This window comes from Lethenteron reissneri, chromosome 10 (assembly GCF_015708825.2).
Source record: "Lethenteron reissneri isolate LAM-NWPU_2019-01 chromosome 10, ASM1570882v1, whole genome shotgun sequence".
NCBI classification, from domain to species: Eukaryota; Metazoa; Chordata; class Hyperoartia; order Petromyzontiformes; family Petromyzontidae; genus Lethenteron; species Lethenteron reissneri.
In genome coordinates this window covers 7,986,608-8,010,071 of record NC_083788.1, presented here as the reverse complement: position 1 = coordinate 8,010,071, position 23,464 = coordinate 7,986,608, and the positions used below count along the sequence as shown (strand labels likewise).

Genomic DNA, 23,464 nt, shown 5'->3' with positions numbered 1-23,464 from the left:
GTGAAAGCAGATGGCACGTAATCTTTTTTATGTTTTTCTTACCCACAGTATTAATCAGAGAGGCTGCTGGATTTGAAGCTTGAACCTTTGTAAAAAACGTCGAGTGCACTTCCATTCGGCAATGTCACCGCCTCGTGGTTGGCATAGGTCTTGGTGCAAGGGATGAAATCGGAGGCCTTGTCCAATTCCGCCACCCCCCTCCCCTCTTTATAGTCAGGTGGCTGGTAAAAATACTTAAACCAGGTATCTTTTGTCGATAAAACACCACACAACACCCATTGTTTAGAAATCTTTATTCAAATACTACATTATGTCCAGAAACTGCATTTATAAGCTATTTTAGGTACATGCACTGGTTTGTAAATGATTTCATGAAGCAAAATGAGTAAATCCATTAAGTATATTAAATCTATGGGATACAATTCGCGGCATACAAATCGCTGTATATAGCAGTGTGCAACTATTTTAACTATAATAATTTTTTACCTGTTGCCATGATTATATTGCTGACATTATCACGTCTAGTCTACTTCATTTCGCCCCACCTGATTTTGTTAGTCGTAGTTACATGATAAAATAATCAGATTGTGGTTAACAACACCGCCACTGTATAAATTCGTGTTCTGTCCACATCAAATATGTCGTTTTCACATGTTAGATGTAGCATGCACAATTCCTTCACGGTTAGTTCGCCATAATGTGGTTACGTAACTTTCAGAGTGTTTTAAACAAGAATATACAATGTTACCAGCTCTCTGTTGCCTTGATCAAAATACTCTTCGAAAAAAGGTTGATTCAGATTAGATTAAACAAGCTTGTGTTAATATTTCAAGAAACATTATGATGTAAATATCAATGATCCAGTATGTGTTAAGACGGCGATGACCATCTTGATGGTACAGTTCATCGCCCACAAGAATGTCCTTCTGAGTTTAATAACGCGCCATCACCTGCACATTGGAAATTCACGTAAAATACAGTATTATCTTATGAAATATTACTGACAACCAACATTACAACACAGTAATGGTCATTTATACTCTTTGGTTCTTTCGGTAAAGTCACGTAGGTGGAAATAAAAATATTAAAATTTAGAAAACTTCAAATCTAGAATTAATGGCCATTTCTAAATGTAATTGTAATGTTAAAGGCCAATACAATGGTTGAAACCACTCTGTACATCCAATAACACACTTTCACAGGCCCAATATTGACATGAAATGAATAATTTATATTTTCTCGTCTAAATATCTGGGTATTAAAAAAATGTTCTTGCATACACTTCGTAGTGTAGTTTCAGCCCTGTAAATTGTTATTAAAAGCTGGGGACATGGGGTCAATGGAGAATTCATTTTATATTTTAATATAATTTAGATGCATTTACCCTTTAAAATCTGTCTAGTTTGCAACTTAGGTTCTTGATCCATTTGACCAATTACTGGTTTGCAGTGTAAATAGGAATTTTTTACACTAGGGAGACTTGATTTTTTGGAAAAAGATCATCATATGACTGGCAATTAACTTTTCTTTTTTTATCTAAGAAGGTCTTACTGAGTCTCAAATGTAAATTAAGGGTCCCCGTTGGGATTCACGTCGGGTTGCCATATTTTCTATCGGCCAAATCTAGACATTTCTCAGGTAACATAGACCTATCAACACTGTACCACATAATACCATAATAGAATTTAAACAATACTAACCATTCTAGATATGAATAATTTCCCGCCACCCGAACATAACTGTCTGTGTAAAACCCAGATCAAACCTGAACAAGTGGAGACCCTAGCTTGAGGACCTACAGCAGTACTCACTCAAACCAACTCCGTTTCCTCGTGTCACATTCCATTTTAAACCTCCTCTCTGCCCTTCTTCACCAATCACCCTTCTGATGTTTCCCGCTCTTTCCGTTTCTCCTCACAAATCCGATCAGTGTCATCCACCCACCAATCTGATTGCGTGTCGTGCACGCCAGTGCTCACACCCCTGATCTCTATTCCTTGCCCGAGTGTGCTGTGTGTGCGTGACGTCAGTGACCACTGACCTCCGACCCTTCCTTGGTGTATCCCCCGTTTGCGTGATTGACATGTGCGGCGTGTGTGATGTCGAGTGTGGAAGTTACGCGTGCTGTTTGTGTAGTGCGAATGTGTGAGGATGGACGAGACATCCTCTACACATGCATCCATTTGCTGTACTGCAATCTTATGGTTAGCGCACAGCCCAAGTTTTAGTTCTGGATGAAGTCTGCATGAGCCACCATCCTCACATCGAAAATTTTGCATTATAAATGTAGCCACCATGTTCAACAAATGATAGAGATATTACATTAAATATATGAATTTGCAGAGTGTACATATACTGTTTATAAATATGTATAACCGATGAACATAGTATACGAACTTGTGCGTAACAGTAGCAGTTTGAATGTGCAGCTTACATTTTGAATCCAGGGAATGTAGGCAGATATACGAGTGAAGCCTGAGGGCTTATAGTAGTTTAGACAACTCAATGATGATATAAATGAAGCAACGCCATGCACAACCCATGAATTGTCACTCTTCCGACATAGTAGCGGTCCACCCCCATCACCCTTTGAACAAACGGAAAAGTCATTATTAAACCATTATCCTTAACCACAACTGAAGTTATGAGTAGACAAAATTCTTACATCTGTCAGACTGTCAAATACTTTACTGTGTGAAAACGTTTGATACACTTTGAGCAGAGTAATCCATGCACTGTACAACTTGCACACATTATTCCTAAAAACACTTTCACAACAAATCAGTAATTTGCTTACAAATTGTGACTCAAACAAGAAAAAGTCTTACATTGCATATACCGCTTGATCCATCACCAGCACATATTGCGTTTTCGGGAAAAAAAGAACCATAAAATTCATTTGATTTGCATGTCTTGTCGTCAATCACTGGTATGTTGGCTTGCTGGAGCGTGCTGGTAAGTAAACCATTTTCTAAAACATCGGGAAAATGACAAATAAAACTTAGTCACATCCCTCTTACAATATATATAGATATACTAGCATTTTGCCCATCCAAGGACGGTTGTATTGCAGTAAATCTGAAACTTGCAAGCGAAAAGCAGACCACGACGTTATATTAATTGCATTAATGCGTGTGCAATTAGTAAGGACGTAGTGACACAGACCTATTTCATTTGAAGGTTATAATTCCAAAGTTCATCATGACGTCCTTTTTACTTTGATGTCTCAATAGCGTTACGGAGATCGCATGACGTGAGGGTTCTGCCTTTGTAGTGAGGGTTGTAAGTTGACGCCGAGGAGGGAGGAGGAGGCGCCTCGGCCCCCCATGTGGAGTGACATCAGCCGCTAATTATTATGAATGGGGGGTGTCCATTTGGAGGACGTCACCTTATAATGATTATTAATGAGGGGGGCTGTTCGATGTGGAGTGACGTCACTTGCGCATGATATTTAGTGAGGGGGGAGTACTCCATATTGAGTGACGTCACCCGCTCATTATCATTAATGAGGGGGGGGGGGTGTCCATTTGAAGGCAACATTCCACGAGAAGCTGAACCAAACACGGCAACGCATTGTACGTTAAGGGAGGCACAAGGAAATTCTACCACGATGTGGTGAAATCTCATCTGTAACAGCATTGTGCAAAGTTACGAATGTCCTCAAAGGTGCACATCACTGCAGGGTTATGTAAATCTGCAGCAGTGCCCACAAAGATCAATACACAACAGATTAATGCAGGTGACCCCTCAACGCCTGGCCGTTGGTTATGTTGTCAGATCCTGCAACCGTTGTACAGTTACCAGTTGACCTCCAAAGACAACACCTTGGTCACCCACCTTTGGGTGTCCACTTAAGTGCCACTCTTGATAGTCTGACCTCCATCCTGGTACTACTAATGTAATTAACCGTGGAAGGATGATAGTAATGTTAACAGGGCCGGTTTTTAGACAGTGTTACCACAATAATTTATACAAGTAATAGAGGAATCCCTCGCCAACCGCGGATTTGCAACATAAGCAATCGTCATCAGGTAGAACTAAATTTGAGAGACAAAACACAGACACGGAGACAAAGACAGACACACAAGCAGAGAGAGAGACAGCACAGAGACACACCTCTGTGTGTCTATGTTGTGCGTCTCTCTCTGTGTGTCTGTGTTGTCTCTCTCTGCTTGTGTGTCTGTCTATGTGTCTCCGAGCCTATGTTTTGCCTCTCTCTCAAATATAGATATACTTGATGACGACTGCTTGTGTTGCAATCGAAACGTCGTATTCTATTATTTAATTTATTTATTTCTACTTGACTTTACCAAAAGAACCAAAGAGTAATTCCTGCAGTCACGAAAGCTTCAAATCAAGTTTAATAAAGGTGTGTAAAGTCAATGTAATGTTTTATTATGTTGTGTCATTTACAATATTTTATTCTGTGTTTAGTTCATAAACAGGCAACTTAGTGAAGTTATGACGAATGTGAGCGTGGGCATGGTACCCCTAACCCCCCATTTCCCACAGGCCCTGAACTATACCAACCACGGATTTCCCTCCCTTGGCATTTACCAGGAACCTAACCTACGCAGTTGGCAAGGGATTGCTGAACTCATTTTATTGACACTACAGGGATGTTTAGCGAAGTTGACTTCAGACTGGGAGTTTAAATAACATAATTTCCATTTGTTCGCTCTTACCATAGTGTAACCAAGGCCCATGTGCCATGAGACAACAAAAAGTGTTTCAGTGTTGGATAAAATATCTTTGTTACTTTAAAATTGCGGAAAACTTAACAAGACGATTACTGTAAAAAGTTAAATACAACGCATGTCAAACGCTTGATGGAACTTGTGGCGAGATGTTAACTGCCTCGCCTGGTAAGCAGGAAGTCGTGGGTTCAGTCCCAACCCTGATGCCTGTATATTTCGAGTTGGCATGCTCTCCCCGTCATCCCGTGGATTTTTCTTCAGGTCCTCCAGTTTTTCACTCCACATTTAGAATCGACATGCGTTTAGAGTATTGGGCTGCTCTAAATTTCCACGCGATAAATCATTTAATTGAGCTATCATTTGTCGCTAGGCCTCTTCTGAAAAAGAGCTGTATTGCTCAGTGGGCCTTGTCTGATAAAATACAAAGTCGTAAACACATTCCAATAGAGCAGCACTTCTCAACCTTTTTTAATTTCACAGCACACTATTGAGCTTGCTCAATCTTAATGGCACACTGAATCAAAACATCACTATGGACCCTTCATCCATTCGTTGATTGATCATAGCTCATGATGATGTGTGTGAGTGCACGCATCTCTTTCTCAGGGGAGAGGCCACAGTGGTAGACTTGGTGCCATCATGGAAATGTGGAATCTTCACAGTCACATGTGTCGCTGTCTACTTGTTCACCATGTGTTCCCCTGGACTGGTTGCAACTCAATTGGAACTGCAGATACGTGAGGTTGGGGTTTAATTATTCATCCGGGGAGCACCCGGCTCAGCCAATCAACTAAGAAGGGGGGAGTTGTGTGTTTAAGTATGTGTGTATGACAATTTGTTAAATTTATCTGTGTGTCCAATTTCATCGTCTATTTACCGTGATTCTAGATTTTAAGCTTTCGTGACTGGCAGGATTCATACTCTTAGTTCTTTCGGTAAAGTCACGTAGGTAAAAAACTGAAATTAAAATTAATAAAAATAACAATAAAAATCACGACGTTTCGGAGGCAACACAAGTCTCCGTCATCAGGTGGGACCGTCACAGCCAGATTTGCTGCATCAAGTGAGGCAAAGATTCAAGATGTAAGCCCTTAAATGCAAGTTGAGGGGGGAGGAGAGGGGGGGAGCTCATCAGAATGTGGTAGCCAATGAATGGAACGTATCGGGAGGGAGGGGGGCGGGGCTAAAAGAAGGTACGAAGTGCTACGTAGAACGTATCGGGAGGGGGAGGGGGGCGGGGCCAAAAGAATGCACGAAGTGGTACGCGAGAGTCGGCGACGTGGACGTGGTTGTGCGCAAGCAACTATTGTTGCACACGCCAACGCATTGGACGGGAGGGGGAGGGGGGGCCAAAAGAGAGTGTGGGGTGCAAGTGTACGTGGACATGTGTATGTACAAGCACCTGTTGATACACATGATAGAAAAGAACGAAAATGTCCATGTTTATACCAGTGCTGGCTGAACAATAAAGAGAGTACTGTTAAACACTGGGGATGTTAACACTCGGTAAAGTAAAGTAAAATAGTGCCTGTCAGATAAGATGGTCCAAAAATGTGTAATTAAGTCTTTTTGCATGGTTGATAACATCTTTCCAATGATTACTAAGTTTGTACCCATCATCACGGTTGAAATTATGTCTGTGTTTGTATATCTGAATGGCTTCGTGTACAAACCTTTGATGGTAGCCAGAGGGTTTGCAGAGCACCTTAGTCTTGGATAAAACAATCTCATGAGATCCCACCGCGTTGTAGCAATGATCGGCAACGGCGGAAGACTCAATTTTGCCGTGTTTCAAATCTGACTTGTGCTCGCGGACACGATCAGAGACATGACGTTTCGTTTCCCCAATGTAACAGTCACCACAGCTGCAACTCAGTTTATAGACTCCAGGGTATTGCCAGTCAGGGATGACATCCTTCACAGATGGAATGAGATCACGGATTTTATGTACTGTACTGAATCGGACTTGGATCTTATGTTTGTTTAGAATTTTGGAGATCTTTTTGGTCACTTGTGATCTTAATTACACATTTTTGGACCATCTTATCTGACAGGCACTATTTTACTTTACTTTACCGAGTGTTAACATCCCCAGTGTTTAACAGTACTCTCTTTATTGTTCAGCCAGCACTGGTATAAACATGGACATTTTCGTTCTTTTCTATCATGTGTATCAACAGGTGCTTGTACATACACATGTCCACGTACACTTGCACCCCACACTCTCTTTTGGCCCCCCCTCCCCGTCCAATGCGTTGGCGTGTGCAACAATAGTTGCTTGCGCACAACCACGTCCACGTCGCCGACTCTCGCGTACCACTTCGTGCATTCTTTTGGCCCCGCCCCCCTCCCCCTCCCGATACGTTCTACGTAGCACTTCGTACCTTCTTTTAGCCCCGCCCTCCTCCCTCCCGATACGTTCCATTCATTGGCTACCACATTCTGATGAGCTCCCCCCCCCTCTCCTCCCCCCTCAAATTGCATTTAAGGGCTTACATCTTGAATCCTTGCCTCACTTGATGCAGCAAATCTGGCTGTGACGGTCCCACCTGATGACGGAGACTTGTATTGCCTCCGAAACGTCGTGATTTTTGTTTTATTTTTATTAATTTTAATTTCATTTTTTACCTACGTGACTTTACCGAAAGAACTAAGAGTATTTACCGTGATGTTTGTGCTAATTATTTTTTATTGCGTTGTGTGTTGATCAATTCGAAAATACCGCAGAACCGCCAGTGTGCCGCAGCGCGCCGGTTGTCAAGCATTGCAATAGAGGACTCTTCTAAGAGTATTCATAATTGGCAAGATATTTGTGAGTAAAATACATTATAATCTTTACTATTATTACATTTGTGGTGGTCAGGTTTGACACACACGTGCCACAACCTGGGGGAGGGGTAGGAACTGGTCCGAACCGGTCCGAACCGGTCGGGCCAAAGGCGGTTGGAACCCCTCTGAGGGGAGGGGGCTGGCGGGAGCTGGGGTCCCCCAGAACCCCGCCGCTCAGAGAGAAAGAGTATATAAGGCGGCTCCCTGAGAGCGCGAGTCAGTCCGTCTCAAGCCGAAGCCAGAAGCCGCCCGAAGACCCAGAAGACCCTGGACCCCAAGCCGCCGATGTCCTTCTACAGGCCGGGGCTCAGTGGGGTGCCAGTGGTCGTGGGGTGAGGACCCTGAGGATCCCTCGACCTGATGTCCTTGTAAGGGCCAGGTCCGGACGGGCCAGTGGTCGGGAACCCACCGGTGCCAGCGGTGGGTTAGCCTCCCCTAGGCTAGATAGCCGGAGGGCTTAAGTAGAGAAGTGTGGGTAAGATAGCCCGGAGGCTGTATCTCCCCAGGTTGTGGGTGAAAGGGGCCATTACCCCTTTGTGTTAAGGTGTAGTAACTGTTAGTGAATAAAAGTGTGTTGCCTCTAAGAAGACTCCGTCTCATTCCAAGAACATTACACATTGATGATAGATGTTACTCATTGCACATTATACTCCATATTTGTTTTGTGACTACCTAATATGTGTGGCAGTGACGTGCGGTGAGGTCAATGGCTGGGGAGGCACTGGCTCGTGTCAGAGCCAGATTCACACACTGAAGGGGGGTGTGGCCTCACGGAGGGGGGCGTGTTAGACACGTCCTCCTCAGTGAGGCAGATGTGATAGCTGCCTCCCCTGGTGCTTTTTCGTTGCAGTTTCATGACGAGACCAGCGAGTCTAAAAATCTTTATACAGATACGTGAAATAAGTAACCTGGAGTATGGAAAGCGAGGACATGAATTGAAGGGGTCTACAAACATTACATTGGTGACATACTGAGATAGTAACAGGCACGCGCTTGTTGCCCGCACTCCATCCAATTAGTGAGGGGTTGCGCAATCAGAGGGGAGGCTGAGCTCGTCGCTGCCTCACCTCTCCTGTATTTGCAGCGGAGCTCCGCAAATTTGGCGATTTTGACCTTAAAAATGATTGTAATCGTACAGAAATGACATTTATAACACAGATCAGTGGTAAAATCTTAATATTTATTTTATTATTCTTTTTTTGACTTTTTGTAACAGCTATTTTCATTGGAGTATGACAGGTGAGGCTCTGCCTCCGCTGCCTCCCCTGACCGCACGTCCCTGATGTGTGGTCATCCTTGTTGTTACGACCTACTTATTCTGGAGCCCCAGCCGATGACGTAGCATGTGCTTGTCGATGACAGTTGCTCGTTGTCACTGGGAAGGCAGACGAACCGTATTCCAGTGTCCGGCGTCACCGGTGCTTTCAGCTTAATCAATCCAATGTCTTTTCTATACACAATTAAAGGGGTTATATTGAGAATGAGAAGATCTGAGATAAGCATCAAGATATAAAACGTGCACACATTATGGTGAATTGGCTCCTAAACGTATGTAAAACCAAATAATGTATTAATTGTTCAAACTAAACACTCGATTTTGTTTATTATCAAAAATGTAGGGCGGGAAATGGTAGCCTCGCGTTTTTGTGTCACTTTAAACAACTATACTCTTTTGTTCTTTCGGTAAAGTCGCATAGGTATAAAATAAAATAAATTAAATCACGACGTTTCGGGCGCAACACAAGCGTTCGTCATTAGGTGTGACAACCACAGCAAGAAACAATTGCTGAAGTGGGCTCAAAGAGTATAGTTGTTTAATGTGTTGCTGAAGTGGGCCCACTTCAGCAATTGTTTCTTGCTGTGGTTGTCACACCTGATGACGGACGCTTGTGTTGCGCCCGAAACGTCGTGATCTAATTTATTTTATTTTATACTTACGTGACTTTACCGAAATAATCAAAGAGCATGGATCCCTGCAGTCACGAAAATTTCAAATCTAGCTTAAACAACTAATACCGTCATCTAGGTGAATTTGATGTCATTAATTTAAATCCAGATATCAGCATAGCTACATTCAAATAATGACCCTTGAAAAGGTGAACAACCGATCGAGTGTACCAACCAAACAGTGAATAACGAATAACTGGGACACAATGGATCAACGTTCACGTCGTGCCCCCGTCAGTATCCAGGTCCGCCTGGGGAAACTAATGATCCTACAAGCAGACAATTCAACGAGAAACTTCGTGAGAAGAGCCTCACATAATTATACTCAACGTCCCAAAGTCGAGAACACACAGCACCAAGGTCACATTTCAGTCGGAGCAGCCCTACGAATCCTCTAACTCAATGTCGAAGGTGTGTCAACAGCCAAGCGCAGCTTCATTGAAGTCCTTGCTGCCCATACCCAAATGCGTACGCTTGCGTATGGGAGGTCTACTGACAATGTACGTACGCATCAGTGACGTGCGGTGAGGTCAAGGGCTGGGGAGGCACTGGCTCGTGTCAGATCCAGATTCACACATGGAGGGGGCGTGGCCTCACAGAGGGGGCGTGGCCTGACTGAGGGGGTGTACCAACCAAACACGCCCCCCTCAGTGAGGCAGATGTGATAGCTGCCTCCACTGGTGTTTTTTCATTGCAGTTTCATGACGAGACCAGCGAGCCTAAATATCTTTATACACATACGTGAAATAAGTAACCTGGAGTATGGAAGGCAAGGACATGAAATAAAGTGGTCTACAAACATTACATTGGTGACATACTGAGATAGAAACAGGCACACGCGTATTGCCCACGCTCCATCCAGTTACTGAGGGGTTGCGCAATCAGAGGGGAGGCTGGGCTTGTCGCTGCCTCACCTCTCGTCTCTTCCTGTATTTGCAGCGGAGCTCTGCAAATTTGGCGAATTTGACTATAAAAATTATTGTAATCGTACAGAAATGACATTTATAACACAGATCAGTGGAAAATCTTAATATTTATTTTATTTGCTGATTTTTTTTTTACTTTTCGTAACAGCTATTTCCATTGGAGAATGACAGGTGAGACTCTCCCTCCCCTGTCTCCCCTGACCGCACGTCCCTGGTACGGATAGGAAACGGGGTGGGATGGGGGGTGAAGCCTCGATAATAATTTGTCTACGTTGGCCTTCAAATGAGCCACACTTCAGTTTCTTTAGCTGTCAGACAAGTACTACCGGGAGAAGTAAAACTGTGGGAGAGGTGTCAATTGTATGCCACCGTACCTCTGACTGCTAGCTGTCACGCAGCTCAGCAGTAAGTCTGACATAGTCTGGCGGCCTGCCCCATGGATTACACATCCTTCAATCTGGCCTCACTGCAGACTCCCGCTGGCTCAAGATTTTAGCTGCTGCGGTGCTGCTGCTGCCCGGACTTAAGTACTAATACTAGTCTGTACATCGGTATACTGTTGTTATAGCAGATGTTTAGTCGACGCACTTTATATAGACTAGTTCACCGAGTTTTAATTGTGTTTTAAGATCATAATAGACGTGTTTTTGAATAACCAGTCAGGATGGATAACACGGTCAAGTTGTGGGGGCCGTTGGCCCCCGGGGTCCCTCCCGCCTGCATCCCCTCTTCGTTTACGTTACCCCACCTCCCTATTACCCGCTACGGTTTCGCCGGCATTCGAACGCGACACCCCTACTATTTACAGCCTCACGCCGCGCTCCCACGCTGCGAACATACGTGCGCACATCCTCATCAATCAAACGCCGTGCTCGCAGTATAGCCCTGTGCGGCACGTTACCAATGCGCATCCGTATTATACACGTAGTGAACGTGCGCGCACACACGCATACAGCTCCACACGCGATACCCCCTCTTGCGCCGCTCTGCGCAGCGCTCGCCGTCTGCTGGCCGCTTACGTTATGATCGCGCACCTGGGGTACGCCTATTACGCACGCCGCGAGCTTACGCACACACAGTACCACACGCGTTCCCACACGCTCACACTGCACGACAAGATCACGCGAGACCACGCTTCGCTATTAATGATTTATTACCTGGTAGCTAATGTTCAATCAGTGAGTCGACGAGGCTGGCCTATTCCACTAAACCGGCACCTATTCCCTATTTATCGGCTATGATTCTAATTCACCTTCTTACTCACTGTTAAGTGTCCACGGCGGTCCGCTGATCCCGGTGCTAACCCCGTGCCTCGGTGCGTCGCACGGACGTCCGGGTCGCTGGCTCGAGCTGCGTCTGGTCGCCTGGCGCTGGAGTAAGAGAGCGATTTCCCCTCTGCGCTCTCCATTTATCCTGATTCCCGGACCCCTACCCCCTTCCCACGCATCGTGCGCCTTCGCTATGCTAATTAATCCGTTGTCCGCGCGGCGTGAACTCCAAACAATGGCACGCGCCCCCCTCGCCCGGGCCAGGCAGCTCCGCGGTGCCTTTGTTCCGCTAATCAATGAGCGACCTGCACGGCGCACATTCCAATCAATCCTTTTCTCACGCAGGCCCCCGTCATCGAGGTTCATGCGGCGGTGTCCATCACAAAGGCGCGCCGTGGGAATTTGTGCACGGCTGCCCGCGTGACCCCGCTCTCCAGGTTATTCATACTAATAGCCTTCTCCTTTAACTCCCCTAATAATGGTGCCTGCGTGTTTTCTAATGAAGCTCCTCCATCACAATGCTTATTCCCTCTGCCTGCCCCGTCGATACTCGCGTGTGTGGGGGGAAATGCGCCTCAACCGCGGTGGCCGAATGCCCCACGCCGCGACCACACCATATTAAGGCCGGCCGCAGCGCCGCGGTGCCACGTAGCACGGGGGAGGTCATCCAATTCCCTGATCGCCGGAAACCGTGAGAATTAATCCCGATAAGGGTCTCTCGGATAAAAACCGGTCGATCAGGTAACCTTCCCTTCCAGCTCTATGGGGGGGGGGGGGGAATGCGTGCGGGTGTGTGCTTATGTGGGGGGGGGGGGGGGGGTGATGGGGGGGCAGTGCGGTGGGGGAAGCCGGGCGGCTCCCTGGCTCGGCAGAGCGGCCCCGTCGCTGTGGCACCACAAAGTATAACTGTACAAAGCTGTGTGTAAAGCTAGGCCGCAAGCTAGTAAACAAGAACACGTAAATAGTATTATTCTTTGATCGTTTCTGCGTGGATTAAATATCGGCCGTTCTATATGATTCGGGGAGGGGGGGGGTGCGTCAAGCGTACGTACGCAGGTGGGGGGGAGGGGGTAAAAAGTACGCGTGCGTACAGGGAGGGGGGGAGGGAACTAAATGGATGGCCCCTAAATGGCTACATCCTTGCTGATGCCATCTATCACCCTAATATCCTCGCCACCTTGCTTAGGCAAGGCTTAAAGGTATACGCCCTCAAGTATAACACACCAAGTGACAGCACATCGACAATAACTGTCATAGTTAGTCATGTGATGGTCATCGATGTATACAAGCCCCTGAATAAGAAGTGGCCATCACCACCACTGCCAGCAGTCACTCACCTGGCTATATGTGTGGGTGACTTCAACAGCAACCACACAAAATGGGTTTACTCAGAAAATATTGAAGCCACTGCATTTGTTTTGATGGGACGAGTGACACATGAAATTAGCAGCCTGCACGTCCTTTGGATGTGACCATCCGTCCCTTCAGCTACCCAACCAGCAAAACTTTTAATAATACAGTAAAATATAAAAGTACCTGTGTTGAACCAGGTTCCTCCAAACCCGCAACGTCACCAGCACCCCCCTACCTCATGCACGTGACAACCCTCAGCCCCCCCCCAACCCGTGTCCCTCTCCTCGCGCACCCCTTCCCACGAGCAGCCCAGCCCCCCCCCACTGCACGCCCCCACTCACTACTGGCCACCCGCATGCCCCCTCCCCTCTGCACATGTAGGCGGCGCATGGCAAGCCAGCCAGCAAAACTTTTTTCTAACATAGTATGGGCGGTCATCCGATGATCATTCGTCAAAAAATCATGCAAACATTTTTATTGTGGGACGGACATAGACACAGAAATTTACACTATATAAAAGTAGATGTGTAATACTTACTCAAAGCTGGTGTGGTTATATCTGGAATGGTAAGCAGTTAGATAGACTTCTGAAATATTTGCCCCAGCCTCCTCCTGGTATATATTGTGCTTGCCAACCACTACTCGCATATAATCTGTGTTGCTGCGGATATCACATAAACAACGCAACGCAAACAGCTGTTATTCCATTTAAGGGCTTCCAATTTCTCTTATAAATAACAAAGTACCATTAATCCTAAAAACAAAAGCATGGCTACATATAAAACATCTACAACGTATATCTGTATACCTAACACAATAGCAGGTTTGTGATTATTAATATCTAAAAACTTGAATGCAAATGGGAAACGTACTTAGCACAGTAGCCACTTGTCAGAACCCACTGTGGGGCGATGAGGGTTCCACTACAACTGTGGTACCATGCGTTTGTCGTCCAATCGTAGATTTGCACAGAAACCTGTTGTCATCACATCAACATACAATCGAGCAGTCAAAGTTCATAATCATTTAAAGATACACTTCAGAATCTTAATTTTGACTGGAGAAATCTGATGAGCTATGAAGCTCTTTTCACAGATGTCCAGTGGGGGCAGGTCAGAAAGTTACAACATTACACCTAACATCAGGGGCGGTTTCTTCATTAGGGCGATTGGGCGACGCACCACCAATGTCATTCAACCACAGAGTCACGCTAGCCGTCACTGCAGCCTCTGGATATAGTCCAATCAGCGTCATGTCACGTTCTGTGGAGTACCGCCTCTTTTTGGGCGATTTCACTCTGGCTGAGAATCGCCCCGAGTGGCCCCATAGACTTACATTCAAAGATGTTTTTTTTCGACCGGGGGGCGCTCCAATGCATTCTCTATGGCTTCCGGGAGGGCTCGCCCTAACGTGCTTACGTCATCATACGTGCTTACGTCATCATACGTAAGCACGTTTCATCCAACAATATAATTTGTGGCCACCTAGTGGAATCTTTAATAAAATAAACTTGAGTGGTTTGTTTTAATAGTGAGTATAGAAACAAACAAGATGTATTGTAAGGGTCACTTTATTTTCATTAATATTAAAGAAGTGAAGTTGCCTTTACATGCTTAAGCTGTTAATTTATCCATTGCATGGGTGGACCTTATCCTTATCAATCATCCAGACATGTGCCCCCCCTGAGAGATTTTGCAGGAGCCGCCACTGCCTAACATGCATGTACCGATTTATTAATTAACGTAAATGCTTATGTTCATGATACAGGCATCGAATCATGCACGAAATACAGTAATCTACATAAAATATACACGAAAAGATGGAATCTTTTTTAAAAATGAAATATTGAAAAACATCTTGGAATAAAAAATAAATAAAGGATTCATTAGCAGTAGGGAGGTCATCCTCCAGCAGTGGATTGGACATGGCTGATGATTATTAGTGGTGTGCAGGCATAATGCTGCAAATGCCACCACAATCCTCATTAACGTTACTTCATAACATATTTTTTTTAATAGTCTGACGTTTATAGATACATCTTCACGTGACAACGCGATATTAGTTTACCTTTGTAATTGGCATTATTGTTTTTGAGCTTTGCTATACTATCAGTATGAATACATATTACTGAGCAGTACTTTTAATATCTTAAACTGTAGGTCACTCAAAATAAACCTGTTACAAGCATTCTACAGTAATAAGTGGGAGATGGTAGTCTTCACGTGGCCCACCTGTTATGACTTTTCGTGTTCCCTTAAACACAACTGATATCGTCATCTAGGTGAATTGGATAGCGTTAATTGGAATCCAGATATGATCGGTTGAGCTAAATGCCAAAAAGGCCATAAACCTATTGGCCACGGTCTTCCAGTTTATCAACTAGATATTGAAGGACTCAAGACCTAAATGTGACTTTCTGACAAGAAACCTAAAGTAATACAGGTCGGTATCCCTCTTTACAAAAGGGATGTTTAAAGAAAATAACACGTAAAACAAAATGTCGTAAACCGGTATGGCTTTTCACATAAATTTAATACTACTAACCTAAAAATATACACCTATATGACTTTGCACAGTTCAAAAATAATAAAATGAACGTAAATATTAAAACAATTGAACAATTTAATAGAAAAACAACCTTTTCAGGGAACTTGTCAAAAAATATACATGTTTGAATGACTGAAAAACAGTGTCACGGTATTGTAGGGATACCGTGACACTGTTTGCGGATGGATGATGCAGCCTTCTGGGTGCTGCTTGTTTGATCTCATGGCGTGTGCCGTGTGAAATTTTCTTAACACGGAAATTCGATTTTGTTCATAGAAATTTTCTATAATTTGTCAATTGCGTTCACGTGATATTTCGTAAATCGAACGTTTGTATAATGACCGATACCTGTATAATGTTAACAATGCCTCATTAAAGGAGATGGAAGTTGCGAAAAGTGAATGGAGGGAAAGGTAGAGAATAACTATATATCCTTGTTGCTGCAATCTACTACCCGTCCACGTTGCCTCGCCACCATCAGGCAAGGCCTAAATGACTATGCTATCAAGTCCACTACCACAAGCAATGGCCCATCAAAAATAACCATCAATTGGTCATGTGATGGGCATCAATGTATTTAAGCCTCTGCATAAGGAATGGCCATCACCACCTCTGCCAGCAGGCACTCATTCAGCTATATATGTCGGTGGCATCAATAGCTACCACACACACCCCGTGGTGCTACTCAGAAAATTACAACACCGGAGAGAAGCTCGTGGAATGGTTGTTGGCAAGGATACATTCCTTATACGACCACATAAATCCGGGGCACATTTCACTCAGCCGGTAGAAAACGGACCATAACCCAGAACTTACGATTCATCTCAAAAGTCAAGAATGGACAGCCACTAATTGCGTCATGAACAATTATAGGTAAATTTGCAGACCCAACACAGACTGGCAGTCATGCACACTGGGCGACCGATACCGGTCATAACCTCAAAACTACATCCTTGTTGGAAAGTTCATAAGGCCAACTGGCCCAGCTATGAAAAATAAACCATGCGCAACTGAAGAACCTGGAGCCAAATCCTGTAATCTTCAATAAATTCATAAAAATTCTGACATTTGTCACAAGAAATTACATCCTGGGGGGGGAATCTGAAAAGTAACATGCCATGTTGGCAATCAAAAATGGAACATCTCTTCAAAGAGTCCATCAGACAAGGTGAAAAATATAATGGCACCGCACTGCTAGTATCCCTGAACTCTTATGAAGAGAACGTTGGAAATACCTCACTGCAGATTTGGACTTTACTCACTCAAGCCATGAAGCCTGGTAACTCCTCTGGAACCTAGGTGACTCAACCAACAGAGCACAGACTACCAAACCCTAAAGCAAATACTTTGGCTTCCCACACACTATCCTGCTCAAAGACACCAATGGACAATCGCACCAAACAAGGTGTCCGGAAACAACTCAACATCACTTTGAGTCAACTACCGGAAGCAATATTCTATATTCTAGTGAGCGTACATTCATTGAAGTGGAAGGGGCCCTCAGGGCCATAAAGTCTTAACAAGGCACAGGGATATGATGGCATTTGTCCTCAGTTCCTAAAGAACCTTGGAATATATGGACCATCATAAACAAGACAGGTAATATCCGGAAATAATGGAATCATTACATTTGTCGCCATTTTGAAACTCATAAACCTGCAAGACTCGCTCTCCAGCTCCAGGCCAATATCTCTCGTGACCTCCACTTCCAAGCTGATGGAACGTTGATGCTTGCCTGATTTTCCCCCATTATTGACCCTTAACTGCCTCTCAAACAAGCTGGATTTCGAAGTGGCCGTAGCTGTTGTGAACAGAAGCTGGCATTCTTCATGAACAGAAGACCAATACAGCAATAATTGACCTCTGCAGCCTATGATACCGTTGGCGGACAAAATCGAATGCCGTTTAACTGTACACCTAATTGACGCGATGGTCGGCAAATGTACTTTGAGGATACGCCTCACTGGTGAACACAGCCACAAGAGTTATGAACAATCGCCTTCCTCAAGGCTTGGTGCGAGCACCGCCACTATGTAACACAAATGTAACCTGACATGTACATCTTCTCGCAAGTTTATATATACACATGACATAAACTTTAAACTTTGTTTTAATTTAAACTTGCTGCACAGGGCACAACTTTCGAGACCATTGTCAATACTCTAACAGCTGATATAATTTTACTGGAGGCATATTTACATTGTTGGAGACTGCCAGAATCCTTACAAAACCACCAAAAGTGGACTCCACCTGAATAATTGTTCAGCAGATGCGACCCTTGATGTGTCCTTTTGTGGTAACCCAGTGCACTATGATCCCACTCCAAGATATCTAGGGGTTATCATGGATAGACGCCTGACCTTTGAGTCCCATACAGTAGAAAACAGATCTGTGAAAAGACCAATTCAAACATCGTCTTGCTACAGAAACTTTCAGGAATGACCTCGGGCACCAGAAAATAGCTATGAACTGCCGCCCTGTCACTGACCTACTCAGTTGCAGAGTATTGCACTCCAGCCTCGTCCAGGAGCTCATACACAAAACTGCTAGATGTACAATTATCTACCGCAATGGGTATCATCACTGTTATTCTGAAACCAACACCAATCTCCTAGCTCCTTCTTCTGGTGAACATTCTGCCACCAAATATCCACAGAGATATGCACACTCCAGTACAAGGGTATTTATATGGTTTCTTTCAAACAACAACGTACCTATTAACCAAGACCTCAACAATGGACCTAGCTGCCGACTCTAGTCCCGGTCCCTTTTCTGGGTTCGTGCTGTCACCATCCTAGAGTCTCATCCAGATTCGGAAGAACGCTGGCAAAGAGAGTGGAATGACGCGGACATCCAGAATAAAACCTTATTTGAGACCTAAACATGGCACCTCCTGGCTTTTAAACTCGTCGAAGACACTGGTGCAACCATCAACTGTCATAATATCAACAGGCAGACGCACACATCTCCTTCATGAGTGGAATTTCAAAGACAAGCCATAGTGCGATTGTAACCATGCAACACTACACTAACTCTCTCTTGAAGCCCTCTCATGACTAGCAGACCTCGACATTAGCATTCAGCTCAAGAACATATTTCCATATGCAAGTGAAGTACCGGTGAAGACGCTTGACGCCGAGGTTGAGGCACACGTATATTTATTTCACAATACGACAGTGGGCATATACACACTCGAGGGGGTATCGGCCCCCTCACCCGTATAACTCGGGATACACCCCTAGCTAACTCTGTCCTAGCCCCGAATCCTCCACTAATGGGCTAGGGGAGGCTAACTGGCCCGACACTGGTAAGTCGGGCCCGGTACCCGGAGTTCCAGACCAGCTCTTACAAGAGCACCGGCTCTGGCTTTCGGGACCACGCCGCTGGCTCAGTCCTGTCCGGCCCTGAAAAGGACATCGAACTAGGGGAGTCCAGGGCTCTATCTAAGACGTCTTCAGTCTTCTTCCCTTAGCTTAAACATAACTGCCGAGCCCTTTGAAACATCCCCTTTTATACCCAACCCCTCCCTGAGGGGTGGGGCCCCGGGGGATCATAACGTTCGAACCAGCCCCCCCCAGGGTGTCTGGCTCGGACGTCGTAGAGAGCACTTGCTCGTGCACTTACGTAGCCCCGCCCACTGTGTTTGTTTTCCATAGGCTGCCATGCATAACGGGCCCTCTCTTTAACACCCCTACACAAGTAAAGCATCTACAGTAATAATTGTACCATCAGTTACACAATACTTCAATTAAAGGAGCCCAATGATTTATGCCACATAACTGCCAAGTGATAAATTAATCCAAAGCATATTTTGTAAAGTGCTAATTTAATTGGTAATCGTGATTTATTTCTGATCTGTAATTATTGTACTATGTACATGTTACATTCAGACCCGGCCGATGCTGTGCAGGCCAACTACAAAACCTCACACAGCACATTGAAGATGCTTACCAACAGAAGATGATCACTGGTGCAGCGTTTGTTGATCCGTCTGCTGCATATGACACTGTTCAACACCTATCTTGATCCACAAACTGTACCTCAAAAATGGCCACCTAGACCTTAGCCAGACCATTCGTAGCCTCCTAGAGAATAAATGCTTCTACAGGCAGAAAAGTAGATGGGGGTTCCCAAAAGAATGGCTTACCACAAGCCAGTGTGCTCGCCCCACTTTTATTTAATATTTACACTAACGATGAGCCACTTCCTGCTGAATTTCAGCGGTTCCTCTATGCTGACGACCTCTGTATTACCACACAACAGATGAATTTCGAGAACACAGAAAAGATCCTGGAGAGGGCACTGGACAAGATGTCAAGATTCTACCTAAATAATCATCTCAAACCCAACCCGAGTAAAACCCAAAATTTGTGCCTTCCACTTGAGAAACTGGGATGCAGAGCGACACCTGAATGTCAATTGGGGAGACCAGAGCCTAGAACACCAGAGTCACCCAGTGTACCTCGGGGTAACACTGGATCGCATACTCAGCTACAAAAAACACACTTTAAATACCAAAGCCAAGGTGAACACACGAAACAGCATTCTGCAAAAGCTCGCAAATTCAAAGTGGGGAGCACATCTGTCCACTTGAAGCAACACCGCCTTATCAGTTTATTTCTCTGTGGCTGAATATCCATGTTGTACCTGGGGATGCTCAAACCACAGCAAACATGTCGACACAGCCCTAAATCACACGTGCATAATCGTAACAGGGTGCCTGAGAGCCACCTGTACCCTACCTATATGCACTATCTGGCATAGCGGCCCTGTTAACATCAGGAGGTGAGTAGCAGGTGACCACGACCGGCAAGTCAGAGTGACATGGCCATCAGCCAGCACACCGTCTGTCATCGAGAAACAGCTTCTTGTGCTCCACTGTGCCACTGATCAGATCACCGGAATCTGCTAGAACTTTCCTAAAAAAAGAATGGGAAAAATCAAATGACACAATTCCTGAATGGAGCCAGTGAGAAATCGTCCCCAGTGAGGAGCTCGCATATGGATCAAATTCCAAATAGCTCAAATGGCGGAGCCTAAACAGATTGAGAGTGGGTTTCGGCAGATGCAACTCATGGCGCGTCTGCATAAGCGAACAATGTGCTTGTCAAGAGAAGCAAACCATGGATCTACTCCTGAGATGCCCTGCAGCACCACAATGCACTCTTCAAGATTTGGCAATGCCAACACCAGAAGCAGTGGCCTGTGCAGAATATTGGGAAAAGACCGTGTAGGTTGGACAGAAGAAACGATGAAGAAATAAAGATATTAAATATTTGCAAAAAATTAAATCGACAATAATCATGGAATAACAATATTTTACAAATAGATGATACGATGATATATATCATAGTATCTCCATGTCACAGCAACCATAGTCACAATGTATCGTATCATCTGTAAATATACTGATTTCCTTTTTAACACCAATGTAGAGACACAGGACTTGGGGAAGAACGCATCCTCAAAATGACTAAGTGTGAAAATAATCATATTGATCTCCAGCTGTGATCTAGGGAGTACTAAATGGACAGGAAAGGAGACAAATAGCATGAAACAAAATGAGAAGACAAAGTTCAGGAAAAGTATGGTGGGAGGAGATGCTGAATGGAGGCAGAGGTCAGCTCAGAAACGAATGAACACAACTCTCCCTGTGTTCTTTTAGTGATCCATGCTACAGGTTCTTATTAATATCCATTAGCGTTCATCATAGATGTGTTGTTCTTAAACTTGAGGAAAATTAGGTCAACTCGGGCTGACTGAGTCGATTCGAGTTAGCTGTCCCATGAAAATAAGATGTTTTGTCTCAAGGTCAAACGAGAACGTAAATAATGCAAATCAATATTATGCTGCGAGTATAAACTGGCTGACAATTTTGTATAATGTGTCACTTAATTGTACCGTGTTGTTTATAATCGGATAGAGCTGTAAAGAGTAAATTGTAACCCACTGCACACTTGTGGACATGTTCACAATAGTATTTGCATTTTTGTTCATCAGTTGATAAGTTAAGCAACATTAATGATTGTACTTGTTTCTATGTTCGAATGCTTATGCTCCCCACCTTCACCAATCCGCAGGAATTGGTGTGGTGAAGTTTGAAAAAAGAAGCCCAAGAATTAATCTCATACCTGCCATGGCCAGCTGTGAGGATTGGCCTCATTACCACCCGCAATGCGGCTATGTTGAGCAAACGCAGAAAAACCACAAGTCTGAGCCGAGACAAATGCTGTGGAAAGAAAAGCATACGAGTAATTTAAACACTCCTGGTGAAATAATTTAGCAGTTGCATGGAAAAAAAAACCTAGAATCCGAACTAATCTTACTGTAACACATGTGAATACCTTGATTCAGCAGGAAAGTGAAGATCAGGAGAGTGACCATGATTTCTTGATTGGGATTTTCCACACGCTGTCAAATGACCGACGCGCAGCCTATATATACATGGACATACAAGGAAGTGAAATGTCTTCATGCGAAACATTTTGCATATATAAATGTTCTGCGGGCATGGCGTCACGAGTCTACGAGTCGTACGTAGTCACATTCCATCACTACTTAAAAATTATTGCGTGTTTTTTTTTGTTGTGAGAGAAATATACAAACAATTCACGAGCGCATTGTGTCATGAATAGTGACTTTCAATTGATTGCCATTGTTTTAAAATATTTATTCAAATACCACATTATGTACATACACTGCATTTATAAGCTAGTTTAGGTAAATGCACGAGCTAGTCTGTTAATTATGTCATGAAGTAAAACTAGTAGGTTTATAAAGTATAAAAATACCACAATTCGTGGAATACAATTACGACGTATATAGCAGTGTGCACCTATTTTATCTGTAAAATTTAGTTTTTTACCTGTTGCCATTATGCTGCTGACAACCACGTCTAGCCTGCTTAATTTCGCCCTCCTGATTAACAACAATGCTACAAAATGCGTGTTAAATCCACACAAAATGCTTCGTTTTCACACGTTAGATGGAGCATGCACAATTCTGTTACGGTTCATTTACCATAGATGCTGTTACATACTTTCAGAGCATTTAAAACGAGAATATACACTTGCCCACTTTCTATTGGCTTTATCAGAACAGTATACTCTGAAACAAACAATAAGTAGATTAATAAAAAAAAAATCCGATTCTTTAGATCAGGGGTCCCCAATCCCGGGGCCACGGACCGACACCGGTCCGTGGCCTGCCGTGGCCGCACAGCAGGAGGTGAGTGCGGTGAGTCGGCGCGTGGCCCGTCCCCGTTGTTTTATTTACTACTTCCGTCCGCGCCTCTTTACCGCACTGCGCACTGGTCTCAGTCACGGTTTTGGTAAGCCCACAAGCTAACCCCTAGCCAAAATGAGTAGAAAAAAACGTCGCTGGGGAGCTTCTTTGAAAAGGGGGAAAGACCCAATAATGACCCCCCCACCGTCCGTGAAAACATGGTCTTCCACGAAACCGGTCCCTGGTGACAAAAAGGTTGGACGGCTGCTTTAGATGCAGCACAAACGTAGCGCCTCCAGTAGGGAGCGTTGTATTGCGGGCTGCTGCTGATTGCTCGGCTTGGAACGTCTAAATTCCTGTGAACCATCATACAAGGGTTTTTTAAATCTGTGTTTTTGTTGCATTACCGGTACAATAACCGAACAAAAAACGGGTAATACACGTGTTTTTTGCACATACTGTAGAGACATATCTAGCAATAAACATCAACGTTTTCACTGATGAATGAAGGGAGCTTCCGTGGTGTGACAACGGAGCATGTAACCCACACTCCACGACAGTTGCAATGGGAAAATGTCTTCACTGCTGCTGACCACCCAACAGTATAAATCGTTACAACACAATCGTTTGGCAAGGTTGTGCCCGCCCTCACAGTCGGCCATATTTGCGGAAT

General features: G+C 44.5%; 1 protein-coding gene across 1 annotated transcript; it reads right to left on the bottom strand.

Moving 5' to 3' along the window:
- Nucleotides 1-278: 278 nt before the first annotated feature.
- On the bottom strand, nucleotides 279-22,007 carry LOC133340921 (chymotrypsin-like elastase family member 2B). The gene is made up of 8 exons (XM_061549416.1): nucleotides 21,912-22,007; nucleotides 21,699-21,796; nucleotides 13,893-13,996; nucleotides 13,559-13,681; nucleotides 8,840-8,976; nucleotides 2,829-2,971; nucleotides 2,435-2,587; nucleotides 279-950 (listed from the first exon to the last, which is right to left on the bottom strand). The coding sequence occupies exons 1-8, from the start codon at nucleotides 21,949-21,951 to the stop codon at nucleotides 933-935; spliced, it is 816 nt and encodes a 271-aa protein (XP_061405400.1). The 5' UTR covers nucleotides 21,952-22,007; the 3' UTR covers nucleotides 279-932.
- Between the last annotated feature and the right edge of the window lie 1,457 nt (nucleotides 22,008-23,464).

What these genes read in the sequence shown, in the direction of transcription:
- LOC133340921 (XM_061549416.1), bottom strand. Translation starts at nt 21,951, where the DNA reads ATGGTCACTCTCCTGATCTTCACTTTCCTGCTGAATCAAG. An exon ending in CACTTTCCTGCTGAATCAAG is followed by an intron (nt 21,797 to 21,911) that starts GTATTCACATGT and finishes TTCTTTCCACAG; the next exon opens with CATTTGTCTCGGCTCAGACT. An exon ending in TATAACCACACCAGCTTTGA is followed by an intron (nt 8,977 to 13,558) that starts GTAAGTATTACA and finishes AATTGTGTATAG; the next exon opens with AAAAGACATTGGATTGATTA.